Here is a 14,081-nt window from a genome sequence, read left to right on the forward strand (position 1 = left end):
CGCCTATTGATACAGCGACCGGTCTGCCCACATAACAAAAAACCACGTTTCAACAGAATCGAGTACACGAAGTTCTCCTTACAGCACACAAAGGGGTTTTTGTGGGTGACCACAAAACCGGTCTTCACAGAACTAAAAGGTGACATCCCGCTTAGTTTGAAAGTATTTGAAAATGCAATCTAATCCCGAAGTTTCTTGGGGCAGCCAGTATATTATGGGAGATGAAATGGTAATAAGGAATGACGACAGTTTTCTACCGCTTATCGCCGTTGTCAAGTGATACGGTAGAACACGGGAAAAGTGGTTGCATTTCCAAGAGGGTCCGAGCGGCAAGCAAGTGAAAATGATAACCTGCTTGGAGCAGTCTATTAGGTTTCTTTTCTAAGCTAGCAGCTATACAATGTATACGACTTTTTGCGGTGGCAGCCCGCAACAAAGATGAAACAATACTTTTTTTTTTTTTTTTTCAATTTTAGAATGAGAGCTGGAGTATGGAAGAATGGGCTTGGCATTGTCTATGCCACAACACCAACAGACAACATCCCGGGATATCAGTTTGAGATCCAGAAATGTAAGAGTTAGAGAACACGTGCAGAGCACAGAAGAGATTCCTATTTAAAGTGAACACGTGGGTCACCTTCGGGAATGTAATGGCTGTCAACTTATTTCTGAAGAGACTTCTGTGTTACGTGCTGAAACAAACAAATGGAAACGGTTGTTACTAGAGCCTTGGGAGATCGCCAGGAGGGGAACCTGTGTAAGTAATATCTCGCTCGTATCCCTTTCCCCACTTCGGAAGTTTTTGTGGGTATAAGCGTTTGACTCTCAATATACTGTTGCTGTGTCAGGGGAAAATTAATTTTTGTCTTCCTTGTCTCCGGTTGCAGCCTTGAATATGCACCAGATTGTCTGCGCCTTCTCATTTCTGTCGAATATATTGATAGTATTGACCGTGTGCCAGTTCACTTCACGTTGTCGAGGATTCTTCCGAGTGGTTGCCCTACTCATTCACACGAAATTAGATATCTGACTGCCAACATGACATCCGTTCTTACTCCTAACCTTTCACTTATTCCACGTTTGTCGTGTCCGTTTCTCAGTGTACCTAGAAGATGAGTCACTAAAGTTTTATTTACTTTTTTCCCCAACCGGCTAGTGCCACAACATTACATTAGCCACAACGGTGACGGAAGTTATTTTTGTTCTTCTTTCCAGAAATTCAAGAAGATACGGAAGATCGATGATCAAATAGAAGAAAAGAAACAAAACCGGACTAAAGGCATCGAAGAGGTTCGTTCTATGCGCACTGCCCTTGTTTTTTTTGTTCTCTCACATTTTTTAGTATTTTCATATAACCAGTGTTCTAAGCTTAAACTGGTCTGATTCGTTTGGTTAGAATTGAAACTGTTTCACGGTTGTTTGACACGACCGTTCAATAGTAGTCGGCAAAAGCGAAATGGTGGTGACAATGTGATACATAAGTGCGAACTAAACCCGACAAAACGAGTACAGACAAGTCCTTGTTGCACACCAACAAGTTTAATGGACAGCAAACCTTATCCTCAAAAACCGCCGGAGAGGAGGCAAAGGAATAAATGAGGTATTACTGATACAACTCCCTCGTGTGGCTATCTCCATTGACACCCTAAAGAGCCTTCGCTTCTTCCAGCCCTCATTCTTTGGAAAGGAGAATCAACCTGGGGAAGGCTGTTTATGGCGTCAATGCAGATGGCCACACGAGGGAATTGTGTCAGTAATCCCTACTCTTTTACTTCCTCTCCGGAGGTTTATGAGGATAAGGTTTGCTGTCAATTTGTAATGAGAATTTGTTTGAACTCCTTTTGTCGGGTTTATGCCGCAGCCGTTTAATACTGGTTGATAACATGCCACCAGCATACTACATGAATATTGCTGTTATGTTTTAATCTTTCAACTGACATTTTTCTTGCCCGTATATGCAGATATGTAGATGCAAATGTATATGTAGGTAGGTAGAGGGACTCTCTTAGGCCTGTGCGGCCTGAAAAATACGCATTCAAAGCTCGAACGTCCCAGAAATACGTCAGCGCCATCGTTCCTGGTGCCGACCACTGAGATTGTAAACACACGACGTCAGATATTAGGTTAGCGATTTCAATATGTAAGCAGTGCATTATAGCATGCACGCGCTTTGTTACAATTGACATATTTATTCATTACTCTTAGGGTCGTGAGGCAATACAGAGGGGAGTGAGTTAATAATTTGCAAAAAAGATGTTAATACACGCAGCATACAAAATATTTGCGAATTAGCTCCACATGAACAGAGTTACACTCATTGCTCAAACTGCACAGATACGTATATGTAAAAAAAGGAGAAGCAAGTGACAGCAGAAATGTACAACCTGTTGAATGAAAAATGGCTATACGGACAAATAATCGCGTAAACACTATGTAAGTTGCTTGATGTCGGCAATGGAGGAGGTGGTACCGGGAAGGCGGTTCTACTCCAACGATGTACGAGGAAGAAATGAATCTAGAAATAGTCTCGTTGAGCATGAGGGAATACCGACTTTCTGTGGGAGATCGGTACGAGCTAAGATGTATGAAGGCCCACAGAAGCGAAATGGCGCTGATGGTGGTGCGTGACTGTGAAGTAAGACCCGAGACAAGGAAAGCAGACACATCCTCGTTACACAGCAAAAATTTATTCGTCAACCGCCTCTATGTATTCAACGTTCAAAAGATATTCGAAGTATATTGGCTCCCGTCCGGAGCTTTTTGAATATACAGAGTCTGTTGAATAAACTTTGGCTGTGTAACGAGAATTTGCCTGCTCTCCTTGTCTCTCGGGCAGTGTTGCCACATCCGTCGGATGAAAAGTATGGTGATCACTTGTTAAAAAGTAGAGATTACGGTAGAAATCTGTAGATTGCAGTAACACGTACAATTTGCTTAATTAACATCGTCGTTAGGCCAGGATTATGTGCATTTCGTCGTGTGACATTTTCTATTTCGCTTTTTGCATCGGACGAGCGGAGATATGTGATGGCAACACTTATTGGGAAGTTGCGGAGAATGGATTGGCTCCCCGGCGTTCAAATCCTGGTGCCGGCTGTGTAAGGGACAGTTCTCACTTAACGACGCCCGACGCGGCATCGTGAGCGGGCGGCGGAAGTAGAGACGCTTTTCCGCAGCCCCGTCAGCGGGCACGATTTTCCTGTTCCCACCACAGTGGCACTCCGTCGTCCAAAGCAGACGAAAAGTCAGGAGGTGTGAACTTTCTGTGTCACCTAATTGATCGCCAGCTGTCGTTCTCGGCAGCACTCGACGTAAAAGAAGGTCGGCATGGCAGTTTTTTTGCCTCGACATCCCTCCTCTCCAGACTCCGGATTTTTATTTTTTTTTATTGCCTGTTAGGGCCGCGAAGCAACTGTGGCTTTGAGCGGCGTACAGATGTGGACGGACGGAGAGAGGACAGCAGGAAGGAGTGGGGGACAGGGGATTAGTATGCGTCCTGGGCCGACTTCAGGGGGAACTGTGCCGACATTTGTCTGGAAAGTCTTCAGAAAACCCAGGGAAAACCTCAGATAGCACAGCCGGCGTTAGGATTCGAACCCACCACCTCCCAGTCTACAGCACGACCTTGGTTACCACCAACGAGCGAACGCCTTAGGCCACTTGGCCATGCCGGTGGTGGACTCCGGAAATGCGCGTCTATTTTCATTCGCCCGCTCACGACGCCGAGTCGGGCGTCGCCAAGTGAGAACTGGCCCTTACTTGCAAAGAACCGGGCATGAAACAGTGACGCAAACCGCTCTGAGTTAGAACACTACCACCACCTGATTGTCGGTGTAATGGTCGGTGCCCAGGGGCGAATCTGGGATTTTCCCGAGGGGAGGGGGGGGGGGGGTAAGGTCCGCTATGGACAAATGCCACGTTCATGATGGGATTGGTCCACTGAACACTATGTTCAGGTCTGGAATTGAGGGGGGTCCGGACACCTTGCCCCCCCCCCCCCCCCCAAGTAGATCCGCGCCTGTCGGTGCCAATGCGCCGGCGACTGCGTGAGATCTATTTGCTTCCAGTGGAGTTCTAAAGAATATCATCAGCAGACAAATCAATACATAAGCGATCTGACCATGATGATTAGTAGCTACATCGTGTAATTAAGTACGGACATCCTCCGTGCCAGAAGTGATACAAAATATCAAAGATTACATCCTAATAGCCATATACTGACACACCACGAAGCAAACATGAAATTTAAAATTCATCGTTTTTTTTTCTCCAGAGAGTGGAGCATCGTGAATCGGGCTTCTCGTCACAACTTTTTTAACACTTGTCCGAAGATCTGACACCATTGCGCAAACGCAAGCAGGCTGTTGCATGAAAGCCATGAAACACGACTGAGTATGGTAACGACCATTGAGTATGTTCGTGGATTTTGTGTGCCCCATTCTCAGGATTATTTCGTCATGGAGTAAAAAAATCTGTAGATTTGAGAAATAATCTGTAGATCTCCATACTGGATCTGTACGTATGGCAACACTGCTCTCTGGTCTTAAGGCGGTGAAAGCCAGTGTGAAGGCGGTTGGATGTACGATTTTTTTACATCAAATCTTGTGAAACAAACACAGGCCAGTTATTGTTAGGCGAGTGGAAAGCAAAGGCAGATTCAAGTTATATTTCGTAGCAGTCACACCGGCGGTACTGTTGTAGTTACCAAATATGAATGGAGGTGCCCTCTCGTGCACTGTTCTATTGAATATGAAGTGGTCCCGTGATCACGCGGAGGCTGCATAATCCAACTTAGGAAGGACAAGTGATTTATACAAAGTCACTTTAGTGTTATTTGAAGCGGCTAAAAAAATTCATCGAGGAAGTTCATTTTTAAGAGTGTAGGATCATGAGCGATGCCATAGCGGTCGGTTAGTGGAGTACTTTTGCCCACCTGTGGGTTGTCTTACGTGCGATGCAAGCTCCCCACACGACACCCTGTATTTAACGCCCCTCCCGGAAGGCCGCGTGTCTTTGCAACTTGTACCCTGCCACCAAGTTGCTGGCGTCTTCGGCCGGGTTCAAACCCGCGATCCGGGGTCAGAAGGCGAACACGCTACCGACTGAGCCACTGAGGCCGGTAGATTGCTAACTTTGGATTTAATAAGCAACAACAAGCTGATTGTGAAATGATGAATTAGAGCTTCATCGCCAGAGGCGATACTCTACCCCATTGCTGGTGGTGATGTAGAAAATCAAATAGCATGCCCGTTCACAATTGGGGTGGAAGTCCTATGGCGTCCAAAGAGGTCAGGAGATGTTGATGTTGACGAAAAAATAATAGGGAGATAGAATGTATGAAGAGCTCTGAGGGCAGAGCGTTGGTTGGCTGGATTCTGCTAGCGATCCAAGTGACTTTGAGAGAGACAAAGAGATGGGGGGGGGCGAGATTTCAGGAGATCAAGAGGTCCTAAGAGTGCTGTTCCGGTACGATAGTAGTGGAGGCAATGAGGATAAATGTGTTCCACATCTTCTATACCAGTGGTTCGCAAAGTGTGGTCCGCTGACCCCCGGGGGTACCCGAGAGTGTCCGTGGGGGTCCGCGACGATCGAAGACAGCCCGAAGACCGCCCGAAGACCGTCTTTGCGAGGGATGGCCATGTCATCTGAGATGGCGACGATACTGATATAGTACGGCATATCATACTAAAGATGGCAGAAATATAGTACCTTCTCGTTTCCTGCATGGCGGTGCCCTGTCTGTTTGTTTTTTCGTTGCGTTCTTCGCGCCCCTTGTTTATGCCAATAATATGCAAGACTAATTGCTTTCTCTTCTTTTTCGGCGTCGTAGTAGCAAAAGAGTCTGTTGACGAGTGCCTATGACGTCTGGCGACTCGTCTACAATGATGATTATCTTTGCAGTGGCTATCTTCTTTAAAAACTTCATTTTGGAGGCCTCAAACACCTGTCGGAGGTGCTTTTCTCTCAGCTGTTTCGCACATGGCATTGTCCTCGTGGCCGGGCAATACCTTTTGAAGAAGCCCCAAGTTCAACGTCTGCATGCTCCAGACTTATTCCTGCAAAGCAGACAGCTCGCACAAAATCGTGTATCGCACCTTCTGCTTCTTTTTCCTTGCTCCGCTGTCTTACGGTAATGTCGAAGATGGTTTGTTGTTTCGTTTTCGCCTGCTCGATCATCTCGAAGTCCGCTTTCAATTTACCATGCCGTGGCGACGCCACGTACTCTCTGATGCGATCATAAGGCTTTTTTGCTGGATCTGGCGAAATCTCCAGGCAGCAGTACTTGCAGACCAACGTGAATTCCGCAGGTGTTTCACCGGAGTCCTGAAAAGCGTCCAGGCGCGCCTTCTTCTTAGCCTCAAGATCTCAGTACGCCCTCGCCCAGTCGTGGGCTGTCTTCTTTGGTCTGCCCATCAGGACAGCAGGCTTTGATCCGAAGAATAGGCGTCACACAAAGGTGCACGTTGCGAAACTGAACGAAGTTCGTGCGATAAGTGTGACAGAAAGCGTCCGACACGGACGCATGACGCATCCACAACTGGGGAGAACGCAGAAAGCCCGCCGCTTGGTGCGCATGCGCAAATCAGATGTTGGATTGGATTGACTCGTCGCTCGGCTCGACACGGATTGAGACTGGCAGGTTAGCTTGCGCCCTCCTCTATGTTCTACGTTTGGCCGGTTTGTAGCGAAAGTAGCAGTTTATCCGAGCAGTCACCGCTTAGGGGTGGGCGCCTGTACGGGCGCTTTGCCTGCACAGAACGATGGGGCGCCAGCGAGGCGGCGGAGAGAAAGACATGAGGAAGAGACTGGAGGAAGAGGGGGAGAGAATGTAAGATGGCGGCATGACGTGTAACGCGTGTGTGACGGTGTTCGAGGCTTTTTCTGTGTTTAAACAGTTTACAGGCGTGTATAATATAATAATGTATCCCGGACGTCAATAAATTCATCCGGTGAGCGTTACAGTTGAGCTAGTGGGCCAGCGTCTGAAGAAGCCGTGATCAGCGACACAGCAAGACTGTCATGCCGAAGAACAAAAGGAAGGTCTCCGATGAGGCGAACGCTCGTGAAGGCGACATCGCTGAGCTTCGTGCAAGCATGGCTACGCTTGAAAGCAAGGTGAGCCAGAAGATAGATGCTCTAGCACAGATATTGGACAAAATTGTCGCCCAAGAATGTCGAAACGGCGGCCGACAGTCCAAAGTCCCGGGCGTTGATGCGTCTGTGCAATGCGATACGGTTCAGGTAGAGAATCTCGGCGGCGCGGCGGCAAACGCCGACAGAAGGGGTGTTGGATATCCCCGCGTGTCGAGTGACGTGCACGCAAGAGTGGTTGCTACGGGAGTCCCTTTCGCTGCCCAGGTGGACGGGCAATCTAGCTTGAATGGAACTCCGGAGAGAGAATCACTGCTTGGTGCTCGATACAATCAGAACCCTGGTGAACGCCGGACGCAGCCGTGGACAAGGTGGGAGAGCAACGATGAGCCTTGGCGTTCAAGTGAGTCCTCAAGACAGGGAGATAATGACAATTTGGAAGTGCAACGAGACTTCTTGGAGGGTCTCAAGTTCAATGGCAAAAACGACGACGCTTTGTTATTCCTACGTCGTGTAGAAGACGAGATAGAAACCTACGGCGTGTCCGACAGAGCAGCAATTGTAGCACTGCGCAAGCGTCTTGTAGGACATGCCCTTGAGTGGGGACAGATGGCGGCTCGAACATTCCGTGACTGGGAGACATGGCGTCAAAAGTTTGTTGAGCGCTTCACGTCTACTCGGGGAATTCGAGAAGCACAGCTGGCTCTATCCCGCGTTGTAATGGCAAGCAATGAGCGCCCTGCGGACTATGTAGACCGCGTCCGTGCACTGGTATATCGAGCAGGATTTCGAGATTCGTCGCCGCAGTTCCTAACTACTATTTATGAGGGATTGCCAGCCCAGCTGCAGTGGCATACAGACGTCCGAGAGTGCACGACGGTGGAGCAGCTGACTCAGGTGTTGAATCGTTATTTTGATGCCTTAGATGATGTGACCCATCGCCAGAAAACAATGGGTAGTCTACCCGGACAGGAGAAGACACCCAAGAGGGAAAGAAAGGCAGCGGCAGAAAAGACTGATGACCAGGCTGACAAGGACAGGTCAGAGATTGTCAAAGAGGGTTCAACAAACCAGAAGCCAAGCCAAGCGACAAGCAAGAAGGAGAAACGGAGTTGCTTCCGGTGCGGTGAGGTGGGGCATCTCATAAACCGCTGTCCACGACCGCCGAGCCCGCGTGACAGTGAACCTCTCCCGGAACAGCGAGTGACGTGTGTGTTGGTGTCTGAAGAGGAAGGCACCACGCAAGCTTTCCAGAGGACGGGCGTGGGGGACCCGGAAGAAGTGAGCTCCCAACTCAACGTGTGCGGCCTCACCTGTGAGGTGTCAACATCTGTGAACGAACTGTCTGGACTTTATGACATCAACACAAGACCGGACAGGTTGCCCATGAACGACCTACACCACCGGCCAGTGATAAAACTGACGGTTGGGGAGAAAGTGGCACGTGCGCTGTTGGACAGTGGATCAGATGCGAACCTCGTATCCGTACAGTTTTTGCGGAATGCCAGTGGAGGGGTCAACACTCGTAGGGGCAGCATTGGACGACTCGAACTGTACCAACATGACAACAGTAACCTGACTACTATTGGTGGATTAGACATCGAGGTCACATGGAGAGATCAAACAGAGTGGATACCCTTCCAGGTGGTACCGGTACAAGCTACAGATTTCGTACTGGGAGCGTCATTTTTGGTACGCCACCGTCTGCTGACGGACCAGCGGGATCAAGTGACGTCGTTTCCTCAGACGGATGATATGATGTACGTTAGCAACCTCGTTGGAGACAGCGTTGCATCAAAATGGGTGGACAGATTCCCAAGTGTATTTTCAGGAGATCCTAGAGACCAGTGCAAGTTGCACATGTCCGAGGGCCCACCGATACGCATCTACCGCAGAAACCTCCCGGCAGCGTGGCAAAAGGAGATACAAGAAACTGTGGAGAAGATGGAGGCGGCGGGAATTATTCGGCGAAGTACAAGCGCCTGGTGCTCTCCCCTGCAGCCTGTCAGAAAAGCAGACGGCAGCGTTAGGATTTGTGTGGACTATCGCGAGTTAAATAAGCGAGAACTCGGAAATGCCGCACCGCTGCGCGATATGCGGGAGATATTGAGGAGCTTTGCGGGTTCCACAGTGTACACAACCCTGGATCTACGGCACGGCTATTGGCAAGTGCCAATGAGCGAGGAAAGCATTCCATACACGGCATTCCAGGGCCCGAACGGCCTTTACCAGTTCACAAGGATGCCCTTTGGGTTGAAGTGTGCTCCCGGTGTATTTCAGGGCATAATGGAAAGAATTCTAACGGGGCTAGTTGGGCGCACATGCTGGGTGTATTTGGATGATATCATCATCTTTGCAAGCGGAAGAGAAGAACTAGAGCAAAGGCTCACCGAAGTGCTGGAACGACTGGAGCAAAGTGGCCTTACTTGCAACCTGGAAAAGTGTCAGTTCTTCCGTGACGAACTAAAGTTCCTAGGGCGCGTCATATCAGCAAAAGGTGTGGAGATCGATCCGGCAAAATGTGCGGCTATACAGGAATATCCACGGCCACGTAACAAGCGGGAACTGAGAAGATTCCTTGGAATGGTAAACTGGAATCGCCAACACCTCGAACACGCGTCGTCAATAGCAGGGCCTCTTGCGAGGGCAACTTCACGCAAAAAAAAATGGGAATGGAGTGAAGAAATGGAGGACGCATTCACTAAGCTGAAAGAGGAGATGGCTCGTGCTCCTGCACTAAGGTTGCCTGATTTCAGCAAACCATTCATTTTGGCTACTGACGCAAGCGCTGTAGGAGTTGGGGCTGTTTTATTGCAGACCGATGACAATGGGTTCGAACACCCACTGGAGTTTATGAGCGCTACTCTGACGGAGGCACAGCAGAAGTACACAGTCATGGAAAGAGAGTGCCTTGCGGTTGTGAGTGCCGTGGACAAGTTCCGGCAATATCTGCTTGGACGGCAGTTTACCGTCCGTACGGACTGTAGTGCATCAGTTTGGCTACAGGACAACAAATGCAAATCGGCACGCCTGGCCCGGTGGGCACTCACCTTACAGGAGTACGACTACACTATGGAGAAGATCAGGGGAAGTGACAACTGCTGTGCGGACGCTTTATCGCGCCACCCTACAGGTGACCTAGTCTCACCTTTGGTTGACAACGGTGAAGAGAACCGCAGCGAGTGGGACTCGGAAATGGAAAGCTCCAACGAAGCCATCCTAAGAGTGAGCTCCCTTGATGTCAGTGCCGAATGGGCTTTGGATCAGGAAAATGGCCCTTGGATCTCGGAATACCGCCAGCAACATTCTGAACAATGTCAGAAGCTCGGGACCCTCTGGTATCAGTCGATGGAAAACGATGGTGGTAGCCATATGCACCTGATGGTCCCAGAAGTACGAATACGCGAAGTCCTACGCGAATGCCATGATGCTGAAACCGCGGGACACGGCGGTGTCAAACGCACGTACCACCGGGTATCCGAAGAGTTCACCTGGCCTGGATTGCGGGGCATGGTGAGAGATTATGTGGCATCCTGTGTAATATGCCAAACAACAAAAGCAACAAACACCAAGCCTGCTGGCGTAATGGCTATCCGAGAACCTCATGGGCCGAACTATCGACTAAGTGTGGACCTCATGGGACCATACCCGTTGACAGCGGGAAGAAAAAGATGGATTCTCACGATTCAGGACACTTTCACGAAGTTTTTGTGGGCTACCGCATTGTCGGAAGCTACCGTGGAAAAGGTTGTGGAGCGACTAAGTTATCTTTTCTACGAGATAGGGGCTCCAAGGATCATTATCACAGACAACGGCCCACAGTTTCGGGCAAAGAAATTTGGAGAGCTCCTAGAGCTATGGGGAATAGAGCTTCAGCATTCCCCTGCATACAGCCCACACTGCAATCCCGTGGAGCGAGCAAACCGCAACGTGAAGTGATATTTGATGGCGTACCTAGAAGAAAAGCACAAAGACTGGGACACGAAGTTGCCGGCACTCTGTTACGCTATCAACACCTCGCTGAACGAGTCAGTCGGGTATACAGCCATGGAACTTCAGTACGGACGGCGCGTCAGAACGCCCTTGGCCTCACGGTTACAAAGTGAAGATACTTCAGAGGTGCCAGCTGTTGAGGAACAACTTCAGCACTTCCGACTCCTTTGGAAAAGGGCGAGTGAAAATCAGAATCAAGCAAGTACTCGCCAAAAGAAGAACTATGACAAGTCACGACAGGAGGTAACATACGAACCTGGGGAATTAGTCTGGATACAGACGATGACTCTGTCAGATGCTAGAGAGGGCATTGTTGGAAAGTTTGCACCAAGGTGGAGAGGACCTGCCCAGGTCATTGAACAACGTGGACACAACCTCTATGAAGTGGCTGAACGTGACGGCAAGCAGTCAGTTCAACATATCAGCCGGCTGAAACGCGCAACGCTGCGAACAGCAGAGGTTGAAGAGGAAGTTGGACATTCCTTGTAGTTCTTCATGTCGCGCTGACAAGTGTGCGCACAAAGACTGGGACACGAAGTTGCCGGCACTCTGTTACGTTATCAACACCTCGCTGAACGAGTCAGTCGGGTATACAGCCATGGAACTTCAGTACGGACGGCGCGTCAGAACGCCCTTGGCCTCACGGTTACAAAGTGAAGATACTTCAGAGGTGCCAGCTGTTGAGGAACAACTTCAGCACTTCCGACTCCTTTGGAAAAGGGCGAGTGAAAATCAGAATCAAGCAAGTACTCGCCAAAAGAAGAACTATGACAAGTCACGACAGGAGGTAACATACGAACCTTGGGAATTAGTCTGGATACAGACGATGACTCTGTCAGATGCTAGAGAGGGCATTGTTGGAAAGTTTGCACCAAGGTGGAGAGGACCTGCCCAGGTCATTGAACAACGTGGACACAACCTCTATGAAGTGGCTGAACGTGACGGCAAGCAGTCAGTTCAACATATCAGCCGGCTGAAACGCGCAGCGCTGCGAACAGCAGAGGTTGAAGAGGAAGTTGGACATTCCTTGTAGTTCTTCATGTCGCGCTGACAAGTGTGCCCAGGTGTGATTGCTGAGCAACTTTTGAGTGTGTGGTTGTGTTTATTTGGCGAACCACGGAACGCTTTCGGAACCGTGTCCCGCTTTGGGGTGGGCGAATGTAGCGAAAGTAGCAGTTTATCCGAGCAGTCACCGCTTAGGGGTGGGCGCCTGTACGGGCGCTTTGCCTGCACAGAACGATGGGGCGCCAGCGAGGCGGCGGAGAGAAAGACATGAGGAAGAGACTGGAGGAAGAGGGGGAGAGAATGTAAGATGGCGGCATGACGTGTAACGCGTGTGTGACGGTGTTCGAGGCTTTTTCTGTGTTTAAACAGTTTACAGGCGTGTATCATATAATAATATATCCCGGACGTCAATAAATTCATCCGGTGAGCGTTACAGGTTTCTCGGGTTTTACTGACATCGTCGGGGCGCAAATATTGGGTTTAACCCGAAGTCTGATAATTGCATTCTGGGGGTACAAACAGGGCGAAATAGGGTTCAACCGGAAAACTTCTGACCCTAATTATAAATAGAGTTCGTGGTTTTCGGTATTGTCTTTCAAAGCTAATTTGGGTTTGTTTATCGGCATTTATATGGTTTAGTAGCTATCGGATTATTTCAGCAGCCATGTTCATCCCCAAAAATAAATGCCCAAATACGAGTATCTGTTCAATTCCACGCGAAGGTCTTGCTGCCTTGCGCGTGTTTGAACGGGGCTGAGAAGCGGTCTAAGTTGTTATTTGAGGGGTGCGACCAGAAGATACCAAAGAGCATGAAGTAGAACTAGAAGCCTAGAGAGTCAGTAGTCGGCTGTTGGAACCGTTTACGAATTCGGAACATTACCTGACGACTTCCATTCCCTCCCAACGAAGTAGTGCTTCTATACGCGCTGACGTACAGCAAAGCATGTGCACCATCCGAAGGAAGTGCCCAAACGACGAAACACGAAACGAAACGACGAACAAAAGGACGAAAGAAAGGTTGACAGACGAAGCAGCATTTCGAGCGATGTTATATATCACTTCATTCCTCCATTAACGACAGCAAGAGGTTTTTTTTCTTTTTTTTTTTGCGGGAGGTTTTTTTCAGAGACCACATTGCCCTCCAGATCTTTGCGGTTAGGTCGAACGGTGAAAGGTGTTGACAAAAATTGCGCCGGCGCTTTCTCTCATCCTGCATAAGTTCTCGTGTTACTTCGGCTTCAAGTAACTCAATCTTGCTAGAGCTGTTTGTCCCTGGTTCCGATACAATGTATGGAAAAGAAAGAAAGACAAAAGAAAGAAACAAGGGAAAGAAGAACGATCGAACGAAAAAAATGGCGAGCCTCGTACGTCGAGTGCATCATACGCTATCGCGTGAGCGTACGTAAGGAATAGCGTGGGGGTTCTGCGGACTGCGCGAAGCTTCTTCATGTTTTCCGCGTGCGCGGGACTACCAACACTATCCCTTATATGCGTAAAGGCGATAGGGTACAATGCACTAAAACTCTTCACACAAGGGGGGAATTGCAACGGGGATTTGCCTTTCCCATTCAAAGGATGGCAGCTGGCATGGCAAAGCATATTCTGACCTTTTCGGGATATTCTGAATTTGAAAAAATATATATATATATATATATATATATATGTGTGTGTGTGTGTGTGTGGTCAGTTTTTCGGCATTTCGCTGCAAATGCCTCAAAACCAAAAACCATAATTGTAAACACGGAGGAGAGGCTGGAGTAACTGACCATTAATGTTTAGCAGTGCAGCATATGTAATTTCATCAGGTCCCGGGGATTAGACGACGTTCACAAGGCTTAACGCTGTCGTTAGGTCGATTGTAGTTAAGGCACGTTTCCTAACCCCCCACGGACTATGTCTGTGTTGGTGAATTGCAGTCGTTAAACTGTAGACAAAACTACTGTGCATCGGAATCGCCGACATGGTGCTGGTGTCGTTAATAACACTGAGAG

At 48.9% G+C, this 14,081-nt stretch overlaps 1 protein-coding gene across 1 annotated transcript in view; it reads left to right on the plus strand.

Annotated features, from left to right (window-relative positions):
* LOC135378915 (uncharacterized) overlaps positions 1-14,081 on the plus strand; it is a 385,731-nt gene that overhangs the window by 320,887 nt on the left and 50,763 nt on the right. The window contains exon 20 of the mRNA XM_064612080.1: positions 1,216-1,290. Within this exon, the coding sequence (XP_064468150.1) occupies positions 1,216-1,290 (75 nt within the window). The remainder of the gene's footprint in view (positions 1-1,215; positions 1,291-14,081) is intronic.

This window comes from Ornithodoros turicata, chromosome 1 (assembly GCF_037126465.1).
Source record: "Ornithodoros turicata isolate Travis chromosome 1, ASM3712646v1, whole genome shotgun sequence".
In the NCBI taxonomy this organism is placed as follows: Eukaryota; Metazoa; Arthropoda; class Arachnida; order Ixodida; family Argasidae; genus Ornithodoros; species Ornithodoros turicata.